At 37.0% G+C, this 14473-nt stretch overlaps 1 protein-coding gene across 1 annotated transcript in view; it reads right to left on the bottom strand.

Moving 5' to 3' along the window:
* The window catches only part of RPAP3 (RNA polymerase II associated protein 3), a 44627-nt gene that overhangs the window by 17461 nt on the left and 12693 nt on the right, over window positions 1-14473 (bottom strand). Inside the window, exons 6-10 of the mRNA XM_010354126.2 lie at window positions 11857-11978; window positions 10175-10245; window positions 8604-8726; window positions 7514-7641; window positions 2138-2259 (exon numbers count right to left, since the gene is read on the bottom strand). Coding sequence (XP_010352428.2) covers window positions 2138-2259; window positions 7514-7641; window positions 8604-8726; window positions 10175-10245; window positions 11857-11978 — 566 coding nt within the window. The remainder of the gene's footprint in view (window positions 1-2137; window positions 2260-7513; window positions 7642-8603; window positions 8727-10174; window positions 10246-11856; window positions 11979-14473) is intronic.

The following is a 14473-nucleotide window of genomic DNA, read 5'->3' as shown; positions in this document are numbered from 1 at the left end:
TTAGTTCAAGAAGTTTTACTCGGATTACTAGGAAACAGGTGAGCTACAGTAAGAACCTTTACTGAACACTGTTGTAGTTGTTTTATATGAATTTTCACGTAACCCTCACTACAATCCCACTTTAAAGGTGATAAAACTGAAGCCCCTAGAGGTCATCTAACTTAGCAAAGTTCACCAAGTAAACAAATGACAGAGTAACTCACTAAATGTAAAATATTAATAGATTAAGAGAATTACATACAACAAAGTATTACTCAGCCTTAAAAAGGAATGAATCTTAGCAAACTATCACAAGAAGAGAAAACCAAACACCGCATGTTCTCACTCATAGGTGGGAACTGAACAATGAGATCACTTGGACTCAGGAAGGGGAACATCACACACTGGGGCCTATCATGGGGGGCGGGGAGGGGGGAGGGATTGCATTGGGGAGTTATACATGATATAAATGATGAATTGATGGGTGCTGACGAGTTGATGGGTGAAGCACACCAACATGGCACAAGTATACATATGTAACAAACCTGCACGTTATGCACATGTACCCTAGAACTTAAAGTATAATAAAAATAAATAAATTAAATAAATAAATAAATTTAAAAAAGGAATGAAAATCTGATACATGCTCCAACATGGACATTATGCTAAGTCAAATAAGCCAGAGGCAAAAGGACAAATACTGCACGATTCCACTTACATAGGCTATCTAGAACAGTCAAATTCAGAGACAGAAAGTAGAATGGAGGTTACCAGGGCTGGGGGGAGAGGAGAATGGAGTTATTGTTTAATGTGTATAGAGTTTTACAATGGATGATGACAAAGTTCTGGAGATGGACAGTGGTGATGGCTACACAATGTAAATGTACTTAATGCCACTGAGCCATATATTGAAAAATGATTAAAATAATAAATTTAATGTTACATATTTTTTTACCACAATAAAAAAACACTGCTGTAGCTAACAGGCTTACAGAGAAACTGCCAGATTTTAAATGCACATACCAGAAAAGAACAGAGACTGAAAATCACTTATCTAAGTACTGATCTCAAGAAGCTAGAAAAATAGCAAATTAAACCAAAAGAAAGTTGAAGGAATAAAATAAAGAGCAGAAGGAAATTAAATAGAAAACACACACAGGAGAACCAAGTTGGTTCTTCGAAAAGACTAACTCAATGAATACCCTAAAAGACAAGATCATAAAAAAAAGAAAAAAGAAAAAAAAAAAAAAAACTTGTATCAAGAATTAAAATGGCATCAGATCTCCATTATCCTCCATTCCCTACCTGCTGATAAAACCACTGCTCAAAGAGTTAAAAAAAAAAAAAAATTCAATCACTAACAGAAATTCTTGAGTTTGCAGGATGGCAGATAGGAAAAAATACAACTTGCTACAACAATGAAACTTCCTCTGCTCGCTGGGATTTAAAAAAAAAAAAAAAAAACTCCTGAAATCGGTTGGAACCAAGATGGCCAAGTGGAGGTTGCATAAAAACGAGCTTGCTGATGTCATAGCCTGAATTTCCACCAAGTTCTACTAACTACCCCAAATTTGCATCTGCAATCCATTAGTTAGCATGAAGAGACAGTTACATACGCCCAAGAACTTTTCCCTTTCCTTCCACTAATTACCTGATAATTCCAGTATCCACTTTCCTAAACCTTTTCTAATAAAATTACTGCCTTAATGCCAGGACAAGGAGACAGATTTGAGTTTAATTCCTGTTTCTTTGGGAGTCAACTTTCAATATAAATAAAGCCTTTTCTCAAAAACCTGGTGTCACAGTATTGGCTTCAAGCACATCATGCAGTGAGTCCCTTTCGCTCAACAACACTGATTCCCTTCCTTTTCATTCTTGTCTTTTTATCACTTTTTCCATTTTCACCTATAATTAAAATTTTTCATTAATGCTGGCTGGCAATTAGCCAGAATGTACTGTATGCTACTAAACAAAAAAATAATCTGGTACACTGCGGAAGCTGCATTCCTCCAAATCTATTCATGATCTAAACTGTGGAAAGAAAACATAATTCCCTAAGTTCAATATCTTTGAACCATGGGTAAGTTACATGAATCTCTGCTTCTAAAACTTGGGCACTCATCAGGATGACTGAGTGCCAGCTGTCATAAAGTCTTACCTTGTTTTGCTTCATTTAGCTTTCCCAAAAATGTTCTTGCAGTTCCTCTTCTGGCAAAAGCTTTAGAATATGAGCCATCTAATAAAATGGCTTGTGTGCAGTCTTTTTCAGCTTCTTCGTATCTATTGAACATGATAAAATTACTGACTGGAAAAAAGGCAGCTTATGGAAAAATGTCATATAAACTAAGTTTCTAATTTTAAAAGCTTGTATATAATTTCAATCACTAACTCCTAAATCTGTGTTTGAAGTGGAGAACTATTTATAAATTTTTTATTCTCACCAAATCTTGGAATCATTTGGTGAGGAGGGAGAAGGTACCAGATTGAGGGAATGTTAGGAGAGTCTGCTGGAGCAATGGAATAATAATGCAAAAGTATGACTAGGGCAGACAAAAGAATACTACTGCTGGCAGCCTACCTCTTCTCCAAGTCTCAATATGCACAGGTACTACATTAGAATTTTAACTGGCATTACTTTTCCAATAAAACTTTATTAACATTTACCCACAGTAAACTTCCCATACTCACAGAAAAACCAAAAAATGAGAACTTGCTATGTATGTGATAGTATATCATCTAATACTTTGCATAAATACTACTCAGCCATGCAACCAGCAATCAATTCAGACTTACAGATTTACTCATTACTGCTCTACAATAACAAAGTGCTTAAGAAGAGCTCAAAAACGCCCCCCCCCAAAAAAAACCCAACAACAAAAATACCTGAGACATTCCCATATATTAACATGGCATTAATGAATTATTGTTAATTTCTTAGGAGTGCTAATGGTTGTCGTTACGCATAAAATATCCTTTCTTTAGCGATAAAACGTCATGATTTGCTTTACAATAATTCAGGGGGAAAATGCTGAAACAAATATGACCCAAAAAAGTATGGCCTGATAGAACTAGATGATGGACACATGGGGTTTATTATACTACTTTTGTATAAGTTTGAAAAGTTTCATATTAAAAAAAAAAAAAAACTCCTGTAATTGCATTCTCCCCAAGGCCTAAATGGATGTCATCTTCCCCTCAAAACAAGATCTCATATGAACAAAATCAGACTTTCGAATGAACTTAAAACATCTCTGATTTATTTAACTCACTTTCCAGCAAGAGATAAAGAACATATCTGTGTTCATGCCCTTATCAATGTATTTTCTACTTGCCTGATTATATCATTCAAGATATATGCATGGCCCCCACACTTTTCAGGATAAAGTCAAACTGCTTTGGAGCGTAAAGTCAGGGGCCTGCCTAAGTATCTGGCCTTCTCTCTGCCACTGTCCCCTGCAGTAACAGCCATAATATGAACTACTCACCCTTTCCAGGTTGAGGTACCATCAACCTGCCTACTCCCATGTCTTTGAACCTGCACTAGAACACTTGACCTGTTTCCTGTTTTTTCACCTCACTAACTCATAGTACTCGTTTAGATCTCAGTTTGGTTTGAACAATTCAAGATGCTTTCCATGAATTCCCCTGCCTGGACTCAGTCTATGCCAGTATTCTTCCCACCCTGAACTCCCATAGCACGTGTCCTTCATAGCATTATCTTAGCATATTTTCACAAATATTGGTCTCCTTTTCTGTCGCTCCCTGCAAACTTCGGGTTTCTTAAAAACAACTATACATTAGTATACTTAATACCTTCCACAGTGCCTAACAGAACATCTGATATATTTTAGTGCAATAAATGTTTGCTGAATAAGTAAATCGAAAAATTTCCAACACCCAAATTCAAAGAAAATTTAGAAGATAAACATTTAGGAAACCATTTTAATTGCACATTTAATTGCATGTTCTATTGTACAGCTGAAGAAAACCCACCAATTTTTCTTAAAGTCTGAAGTTGCCACAGAGGTAGATGATTTTTCTTTGAAAATGGACTCATGTAAATCCTTTAAAATTGTTAAATGTCTCCTGTGCACTCCATTTGTAAACTGAATTTAGAAAAATCCAATCAACAAACATCTTTTAGGTGGTTGGAGAAAAAGACAGACTAATCAAAAATTGAATAAAAATGGTGAGTGCAAAAAACTATCATCTCTGCCTAGCTCCTTAGCCCTGATTCCTTCTGATCTTCAGTTAGGTACACTTTTCCTGAGTCTACTCTAGCTCTAGTGTCAATGCCACCCCTAATCACCATTAAGTGAACCCTCTACTAAATCAAGTCTTAACCTGGTTCCAGTTCCAGCAACCAAGATTCCACCTTATTTTTGTGACCAACTCTCAACTCTGTTTCCCAAATCTAATATCTAATACTACTGGGTTGTTTTCTTCTTATCCTGTCTCTAAATCTATACTTTACTCACTCTAAGAATAGGACCCAGATTTGTTCTCAGTCAGTTCTCTTCAAGGACTACAATGTAGGCCCAAACTTCTGTCCTTATTTCTGATTATCTTCTTACTTCTTTAGCCTTTCTGAACCTAACCATCTACCAACCTACATTCCATTGTAACTCAAGGATGTCTTGCTCATCTCCTGATGCAATCTACTAATGTAGACTATCACCTCCAGAAACCACATTCTCTAGGAATCCTTGTTGGCCTAACTAGGTGAATTCCTTCTTACTCCCTACTGCTACCCCACACACTGGTAGGTAAGACTGACTACACTGCTGGTTCTCATTAGCTCTAATTTGACACCGTTTGTAGAACCTCAAACTATAGGACGGTTACCTAAACTAGGAGCAGTCCAAGATTGAAATGTTGCTTTTTTATGTTCCTCACATAGTCCATAATACATAACAGTCTCCACGTACAGAAAAAAAATTCTGGTATTAACTGTGAATCTAAAAGATACACTAGAAAAAGATACAAATAAGAGTCATAAAGTTCTTTTAATTTAAAATATACTCTGCTAACTTGGTATAATATATTCCACTAATATGATTATAAACTAAAGCAATAAAACTAATACAATAGATATCTTATAAATGCATATATAATCTCTCACCTATAAGAAGGTATTACTCTTAGCATTAGTCAAACCAACAGACTCAGGCTTTACAATTTTTAAACCAATGCACAATTCTTCCATAGCAAAAATCAAAATTTTCATAAGTTAGCAAGAGAAGCAATGATCTTTACTATGACTAGTCAACAAAAGAATCTATCTCTAATGATATCTATTGCTTTAAATGAGGTTAAATATATAATCAAAATTTATTTCTATGACAGGAGCTCCTAACCTGAGATTCTCTGGGGGATGTGAAAACTTGTTCAGGAAAAAAACTGTATCACTATTTTCACTAAACTTTAAATAAAATTTAGCTTTCTTTCAAATACAAATGCAGCCAACAGTACCTATCACTTTGTCACCAATAAAAATCAGACATTTTGGCCAGGTGTGGTGGCTCATGCCTATTACCCCAGCATTCTGGGAGGCCGAGGCGGGCAGATCACCTGAGGTCAGGAGTTCGAGATCAGCCTGGCCAACATGGTAAAACCCCATCTCTACTAAAAATACAAAAATTAGCCAGGCGTCATGGCGCACGCCTGTAGTCCCAGCTACTCAGGAGGTTGAGGCAGGAGAATCACTTGAACCCGGGAGGTGGAGGTTGCAGTGAGCCGAAATTACGCCACTGCACTCCAGCCTGGGTGACAGAGTGGGACTCTGTCTCAAAAAAAAAAAGTAAAAATCAGACATTTCCGTATCACATTACAACTGGTATCTCAAAATACTGCTTATGCTCACTACTATTCAGAATTACAGTAAAAATGTAACCTGTTGCTTACTTGCATGTGATTGCAGTGTCTCGTTCATAGATACTCTTGTGACAAGGCTGGCAACCACTGGGCAACTCTGCCCTAGTAGTTATTCAGAAGCCAAAGAGCTAAGGCATGTGTTATCACATTGGAAATCTAATCATCTGCATTGCTTCAGGTATTCCCTGTCCACACTTGTTTGTTGATTAGTATTGTTGGAAGTTGATTAGTATTAGTATTGTTGGAAGATGTGTCGGGGATCATCCCAAAATTTAGTGTCCTTATTGAAACCTTACAATCATGTCTTTAAAATTTTTTTAACATTAACTTGTCTGTATTTTAAATGTAGTTTCAAATACGGTACAATGTGATTGCAAATAAGCAGCAAGTTAAATTTCTACTGTAATTCTGAATAGTGGTGAGCATAAAACACAGCACTTGCCTGTATTTTAAATGTAGTTTCTCATTTTGAGGTGTGTTAATAAAGAAGCACATATACTACTATATCACAATTTTTAATATTTTCAAAACTATATTTTGATATAATTGGTTTCCTTTGTAATCCTAGTTGTATAGCTAAGCATTTGAAAATATTCTGAGAAGTGTTCAACATACAGCTAAAGGGGAATTCATGGCACTGAAGAAGTATTGAATTCCTATTTATAACATTTATAGGCTTTTAAAAATTCTGGCATCAGTGTGTAAAGTATTATAACAAGAGATACAAAGTATAAGTCTAAGTTTCTGCCATCAGATATAATTCCACTGATTGTCCAACTTGGGCACATCCAGAAAAAGCTGGTTAATATAGGATCAAGTTTTGTTACATATGTCATTAATCAGCAGTTTCAAAGACAGCAGTTCCCTTTTGTTTTACATGTATGTCTATACAACACTTCCAGATAAGACTTTGCCCAAAGGGCTCTGAAGTTAAAAATAATTTTTAAATCAAGATTCAGAATACTATATATAAAGCAACTAGAGGAAAACTGGTAAACTGTGTAATGCCAGACTTAAAAGTGGGGAAAAAATATATATATATTTTTTTTTTTTTTTTTTTTTTTTTTTTTTTGAGAGTCTTGCTTAGTCACCCAGGCTGGAGTGTGCTGGCGCCATCTTGGCTCACTGCAAGCTCCACCTCCCGGGTTCACGCCATTCTCCTGCCTCAGCCTCCAAGTAGCTGGGACTACAGGTGCCCGCCACTACACCCGGCTAATTTTCTTGTATTTTTAGTAGAGACGAGGTTTCACCATGTTAGCCAGAATGGTCTCGATCTCCTGACCTCGTGATCCGCCCGTCTCGGCCTCCCAAAGTGCTGGGATTACAGGCGTGAGCCACCGCGTCCGGCCAAAAGTGGGAAAATATTAACAGGAACATCTACTGAATACACACCTTGTGCCTGGAACTATGTATACCACAGGTACATAAACACACACATACACATACACACATACACATACACACTATTTTTCCCCTCTCATTTCACTTTAAATGCTCAAAAATATATCAATTAAATTTTAATTTACTTAAATTTACCATAAATTGGCATGTGAGCTAACCCAACAAGCCATAATTGGTATGTTAGGTAACTTATGGTAAAAATTTACCAATTTATTGTAAATTTTTATCCTGAAAAGCACTAAAATGAACAAATACTTACTTCTGAATCTTCAGATAGGCCATAGCTCTGTTAGCTGGAAGAAGGGCATTAGCACCATCTGCTGCTATCCCTCGAGTATAGCATTCAATTGCTCTTTCATATTTCCCCTCTTTGAAAAATCCATTCCCCTGTTGTTTTGTAGAGAAATATGGAGAATTTAAAAAAATACAAAAAAATTAAATGAATTCAAATCTTATGAAACACTGCAAGGATATTCACCAACAGTATTTCAGGAAAGATATTGTTAAAAATCTGGCCCCTGAGACACGTTTTAGAATCCGTTGGTTTGGATTGTTTCTTTTTTAATGGCATTATTGTTCTTCAGTACTAAAAAGGAAAAATATGTATACTACTATATTACTTTGTAGCATTCACTATTATTCCATTAATTACATATTACGCAAAGCTTAAATTTAAAAACCTATTTTAACAAAGGTCCAAATAATATACTTCCTTAAGTTACATTAGAAGCTGTACAAAAGAATTTCATAACTCAAATTTTGTGAAAGAACACAGTACCAGAATCATAAAGCCCACTCTTCAATAACTTTAATATGCCCAAATATAAGATAAATTCAACTGTATTGGAATTTGTATACCTGATTTCACTATAACATTTACTTATAATCAGAGTCAAATATCACAATCAATAATCATTTCATAAGTATTTATTATGAATCTTCTGTGGGTCCAGGAAAGGCTATAAATAAATGAAACCTCCTCAACTCACGATTAACAGAGGAATTTCAATCAGAAACAGTCCAGTGTGAATTAATGAAAAAAGTACATTATAAGAGTGGATTGTAATTAACTTCTACGTTAAATTTATAACTATGTATATGTAAATATATAAAACATTCAAAAGTAGTTTCCAAACTTAAGTGTTTCCAGTTACTTTTTTAATTTATGTATAAAGTCATCAATTACCCAAATTTTGAATTAGTAGGTCCCAGAGGCTTTAGTGTATTTAATTTCCAATTCCTACTCAAGCAAAACTTTAATATTAGAGAAAAAATTTAAGTGATATACAAGAAATAAATCAACACTCAGCAAAATATATACATTCTACGTTGGATTAGCTTTGGATTACCCGATCTTTCTCTGAAATGGCCTGCTGCTTATTCTGCTGTGCTTCAATTTGCTTTCGCTCTCCTGTTGATTTAACCACTGTGTCAGCTTCCTCTGGATATGAGTTTTCTTTGGATGCTAAAGCCTAGGAGACACAGCAGTCAGCTAAAATAAAACAAGTAATACAAGATGCATATATATTTGACCTTAAAACATAAATACCGGCCGGGCGCGGTGGCTCAAGCCTGTAATCCCAGCACTTTGGGAGGCCGAGACGGGCGGATCACGAGGTCAGGAGATCGAGACCATTCTGGCTAACCCGGTGAAACCCCGTCTCTACTAAAAAAATAAAAAAAAATTAGCCGGGCGAGGTGGCGAGCCCCTGTAGTCCCAGCTACTCGGGAGGCTGAGGCAGGAGAATGGCGTAAACCCGGGAGGCGGAGCTTGCAGTGAGCTGAGATCCGGCCACTGCACTCCAGCCTGGGCGACAGAGCAAGACTCCGTCTCAAAAAAAAAAAAAAAAAAAAAAACAAACATAAATACCTCAAATACATTAGAAATTCTGCCACATTTTAAATAATCGAAATAACATTTTCTACTCTAATTCAAAATCTTTCTACTTATTAAAGTAAAAAGTAAAATAAGTATATAACAAATTTAATGTGCTTCTCATTTCAATTAAAATTAGTATCAAACACCACATACTGCATATTCTGACTTATAAGTGGGAGGTAAACATTGGGTACACATGGAACGGAAACAATACACACTACAGACTACCTGTTGGGGAGAGAAACACTGGGGGTGGGGAGGGGACGGGATGAAAAACTACCTATTGGGTACTATGCTCACTATCTAGGAGACGGAATCATTCATACCCCAAACCTCAGTGTCATACAATATGCCCATGTAAAAAGCCTTCATATGTACCTTTTGAATCTAAAATAGAAGTTCAAATTATTTTAAATAAATAAATAAGTAGCATCCATTAAAAGTAGTTGCTCATTTATTCAACAAATATTTATTGAATTTCTATACTGGCCAGGCACTGTTTTAGGAGCTGTTTTCAGACCTAACAGTTCATTATATCTACATTACCAAACTTCTCAAATTCAATACTCACAGTCATTATTTGACCTAACACAAAATTTTAAAAATACGTAATAGAGTTCACAACTACAATCAAGTTAACATATTTACCAGCAGATCTTACGTGCAATAGTAATGGTAATATTTAAAAGCACACTTTCCCCAATCACTGTCATTTTTCTCTCAATGTTTCAATCAGTGCATAAGCCAAAAAGCAATAAAATCAGTGGGATAAAAAAAATAATAATTCTGTCATCTGGGAAAGAGTAAAGCAGCAGTAGTTCTAAAGATCTCAGGCAACTTTTAGAACAATCAAGGGTCTTTAAATACCATTACACTCCCTCTGGCTTGCAATTCATTTAGTAAAACTCTATGGTACAAAGAATTAAAATTAGAAAATCTCAATATTAAGAAATCTATAGTACAAAATACATGCAAAAAGCTTTACTTTTTCAAATAAAGGTTATAAGTAATACACTTAAAATTTAAATAACTATAGTTTACCTGATTGATTTTCCTGAGTTCATTTGTTGCTTCAAAGTTATTTGGTTCCAGTTCTAACACTCTTTCATAATCTAAGAGAAGATAAAAAAATGTCTAAAGATCGGTCATATTTAAAAACTTGTATAAAACAATCTTTTGTTGCCTGTGACAATTAGGCAACTGTACTACAGCAAAATAAAAGAGAAACAAAGAAATACTATCATTAGGCCACTGAACTTTCTTTTTTTAAGACATTCTCACTCTGTTGCCCAGGCTGAGTGCAGTGGCGCAATCTTGGCTCACTGCAACCTCCAGCTCCCAGGTTCCAGTGATTCTGTACCTCAACCTCCTGAGTAGCTGGGACTACAGGCACACACCACCAAGCTCAGTTAATTTTTGTATTTTTAGTAGAGACAGGTTTTCTCCACGCTGGCCAGGTTAGTCTCAAACTCCTGGCCTCAAGCAGTCTTCCCATCTTGGCCTCCGAGACTGCTAGGATTACAGGTGTAAGCCACTGTCAAGCCACTGAACTTTCTTCTTCTCCCCCAGGGCAGACAAAATCCTATGATAGACCATCTTCCACCAGCCCCAGGAAGGATACCTGCTATCATAAGTTGTACATCATAAAACCAAGAAGCAGGCCAGGTGCAGTAGCTCACTCCTGTAATCCCAGCACTTTGGGAGGCCGAGGTGGGAAGATCACCTGAAGTCAGGAGTCAAGACCAGCCTGGCCAACATGGCGAAACTCTGTCTCTACTAAAACTACAAAAATTAGCCAGGCGTGGTGGTGGGCACCTGTAATCCCAGCTACTTGGAAGGCTGAGGCAGGGAGAATCACTTGAACCCAGGAGGCAGAGGTTGCAGTGAGCCAAGATCGCGCCATTGCACTCCAGCCTGGGTGAAAAAGCAAGACTCTGTCTCAAAAAAAAAAAAAAAAAAAGACCTAAGCAGCAGCAAAATCCCATTAAATATCAGCTTTATTCAGATTTCGTGATTTATAATACACAAACCTATTTTATGGAATAATAGAAGGCTTAGAATTTATAAGTGGCTGGGCGCGGTGGCTCAAGCCTGTAATCCCAGCACTTTGGGAGGCCGAGACGGGCGGATCACGAGGTCAGGAGATCGAGACCATCCTGGCTAACACAGTGAAACCCCGTCTCTACTAAAAAATACAAAAATCTAGCCGGGCAAGGTGGCGGGCGCCTGTAGTCCCAGCTACTCCGGAGGCTGAGGCAGGAGAATGGCGGGAACCCGGGAGGCGGAGCTTGCAGTGAGCTGAGATCCGGCCACTGCACTCCAGCTCCGGCGACAGAGCGAGACTCCGTCTCAAAAAAAAAAAAAAAAAAGAATTTATAAGTGAACAAAAATGTGTTATGAGCTTTAAACATACTACCTCTTGCCTCACAAAAGCCAACAAGACATTTTAATGCCTATTTTACAGATGAGAAACTGAAAGTCAGAGAAGATACTGGTTACATAGCTAGTACTTAGTAACATGAAAATTTGAACCAAATTCTGATTGGTGGCAAATAACACATTCTTTCTTAAAAAATCAAGATATCTTTTCAGTTCCAAAAATGACCTTTGTTCAAATACAGAAAGCTCTCTGAAGGTAGTAACTGTGATTACTCAGTATTCTCTACATAGCATCTGTTAGATAACACTGTTAAAGAATTTTTTAGATAATGACTAGAAAATACCTTTTTTGGCCTCTTCTAATTTTTGCAAAGCAAATCGAGCAGCACCTCGTCTGGAATAAGCCTTTGTATAACTTCTATTCAAGGCAATTGCTAAATTACAATCAGACTCAGCAACAGCAAATCTGCAATTTAAAAACATTGAAACAAATAAAGTTAATAAAACTAATTTACTAAACCAAAACTTCAAAATTTGTTTCTGAAATCCTTGAAAAGGGAATTTACTTGCCCACTGAAGGCATTTTTCCCATCTCCTTTTAGTTAATTAAGCATAATAAAAGCAATACTGCCATTCCTCAAAGATATTGTGGGTTTGATTCTAGACCACCACAACAAATGTCACAATAAAGCTAGTCACACAAATTTTTTGGTTTTCCAGTGCATACAAAAGTTTTATTTACACCATACTGTAATCTAGTAAGTGTGCAAAAGCTTTATGTCTAAATAACAATGTATATACCTTAATTAAAAAATACTTTATTGCTAAAAAATGCTAATAATTATCTGAGTCTTCAGTGAATATTTATCTTTGTGCTGTTGGAGGATCTTGCCTTGATGTTGATGGCTACTGACTGATCAGGGTGGTGGAGGTAGCATGTGATGCTGTTTGATAGCATTTACGTAATAGAACTTCTTTTAATATTGGAGTCAATCCTCTCAAACTCTGCCACTTTATCAACTAAGTTTATATAATGTTCTAAATCTTCTGTTGTCCTTTCAAAAACATTCACGGCACCTTCACCTAGAATAGATTCTCTCTCAAGAAACCACTTTCTTTGTTCATCCATAAGAAGCAACTGATCATCCATTCAAGTTTGAACACAAGATTGCAGCAATTCAGTCACATCTTCCTCCACTAAAATCCTGAACCCCTCAAAGTCATCTATAAGAGTTGAAATCAACTTCTTCCAAACTCCTGTTAACACTGACATTTTGACCTCCTCCCATGAATTACAGACACTTTTAATGGCATCTAAAATAGTTAATCCTTTCCAGGTTTCAATCTACTTTGCCCAGATCCACTAGAGGAATCACAATCTATGACAGTTACACCCTATGAAATGTATTTCTTAAATAACAAGACTTGAAAGTTGAAATGATGATATGCTGCAGAACGGATATTGTGTTAGGAGGCATGAAAACAACATTCATCTCCTTGTACATCAGAGATCTTGGGTGAGTAGGTGCATTGTCAATACACTACTTTGAAATAAATCTTTTTTTCTAAGCAGTAGGTCTCAATAGCAGGCTTAAAAAGTTCAGTAAACCAGTTCATAAACAGATGTGCTATCATCCAGACTTTGTTGTTTTATCTATAGAGCACAAGCAGAGTAGATACAGCATAATTCCTAAGGGCCCTAGGACTTTTGGAATGGTAAATGAGCACTGTCTTCAACTTCAAGTCACCAGTTGCATTAGCCTCTAACAAGAGAATCAGACTGTCCTTTGAAGCCAGGCATTCCCTCTAGCTGTGAAAGCCCAAATGGCACTGGTCTTCTAATAGAAGGCTGTTTAGTCAACACTGAAAATGTGTTGTTTAACATAGTCACCTTCATCAATTACCTTAGCTAGATCTTCTGGATAACTTTCTGCAGGTTCTCCATCAGCACCTGCTGCTTCACTTTCCACTTTTATGTTTAAGCTTCTTTCCCTAAACTTCATGAATCAACTTCTACTAGCTTTCAACTTTTCTTCTGCAGCTTTCTCACCTCTCTCAGCCTTCACTAAATTGAAGAGCGCTAGGGCCTTGCACTGGATTAGACTTAGGATCAGGGGAATGTTGCGGCTGATTTGATCTTCTACACATACCAATAAAACTTTCTCCCTATCAACAATAAGCTTCTTTTGCTTTTAATTATTTGTGTTCATTGGAGTAGCCCTTTTAATTTCTTTCAAGAACTTTTCCTTTGCATTCACATCTTGGCTAACTGGCACAAGAGGCCTAGCTTTCAGTCAGTCTTTGCTTTCGACATGCCTTTCTAAGTTTAATCATTTCCAGCTTCCAATTTAAAGTGAGAGATCTGCGAGTCTTCTTTCACTTGAATACTTACATGCCACTGTAGGGTTTTGTTTGTTTGTTTGTTTTGAGATGGAGTCTCACTCTCTCCCCCAGGCTAGAGTGCAGTGGCAGGATCTCAACTCACTGCAACCTCCGCCTCCTGGGCTCAAGAGATTCTCGTGCCTCACCCTCTCAAGTAGCTGGGATTATAGGTATGCGCCACCACACTTGGCTAAATTTTTGTATTTTTAGTAGAGATAGGGTTTCACCATGTTGGCCAGGCTGGTCTCCAACTCCTGACCTCAAGTGATGCCGCCCACCTCGGCCTCCCAAAGTGCTGGGATTACAAGTGAGAGCCACCTTGTCTGGCCTCAATGTAGGCTTATTAACTGGCCTAATTTCAATACTGTTGTGTCTCAGGGAATAGGGAGGCCCAAGGAGAAGGAGAGAGATTGGGTTGTGGGGGTGGCTGGTCAATGAAGCAGACAGGATGCACAATAACATATGGGTGTGCTTGATGGCTCCCCAAAACAATTACAATAGAAACATCAAAGATCCCTGATCAGAGATCACCATAACAGATACAATAATAATAAAAGAAATCTGAAATACTGTAACAAT

This window comes from Rhinopithecus roxellana, chromosome 10, assembly GCF_007565055.1.
Source record: "Rhinopithecus roxellana isolate Shanxi Qingling chromosome 10, ASM756505v1, whole genome shotgun sequence".
In the NCBI taxonomy this organism is placed as follows: Eukaryota; Metazoa; Chordata; class Mammalia; order Primates; family Cercopithecidae; genus Rhinopithecus; species Rhinopithecus roxellana.
This window is presented reverse-complemented; position numbering and strand designations above follow the sequence as displayed.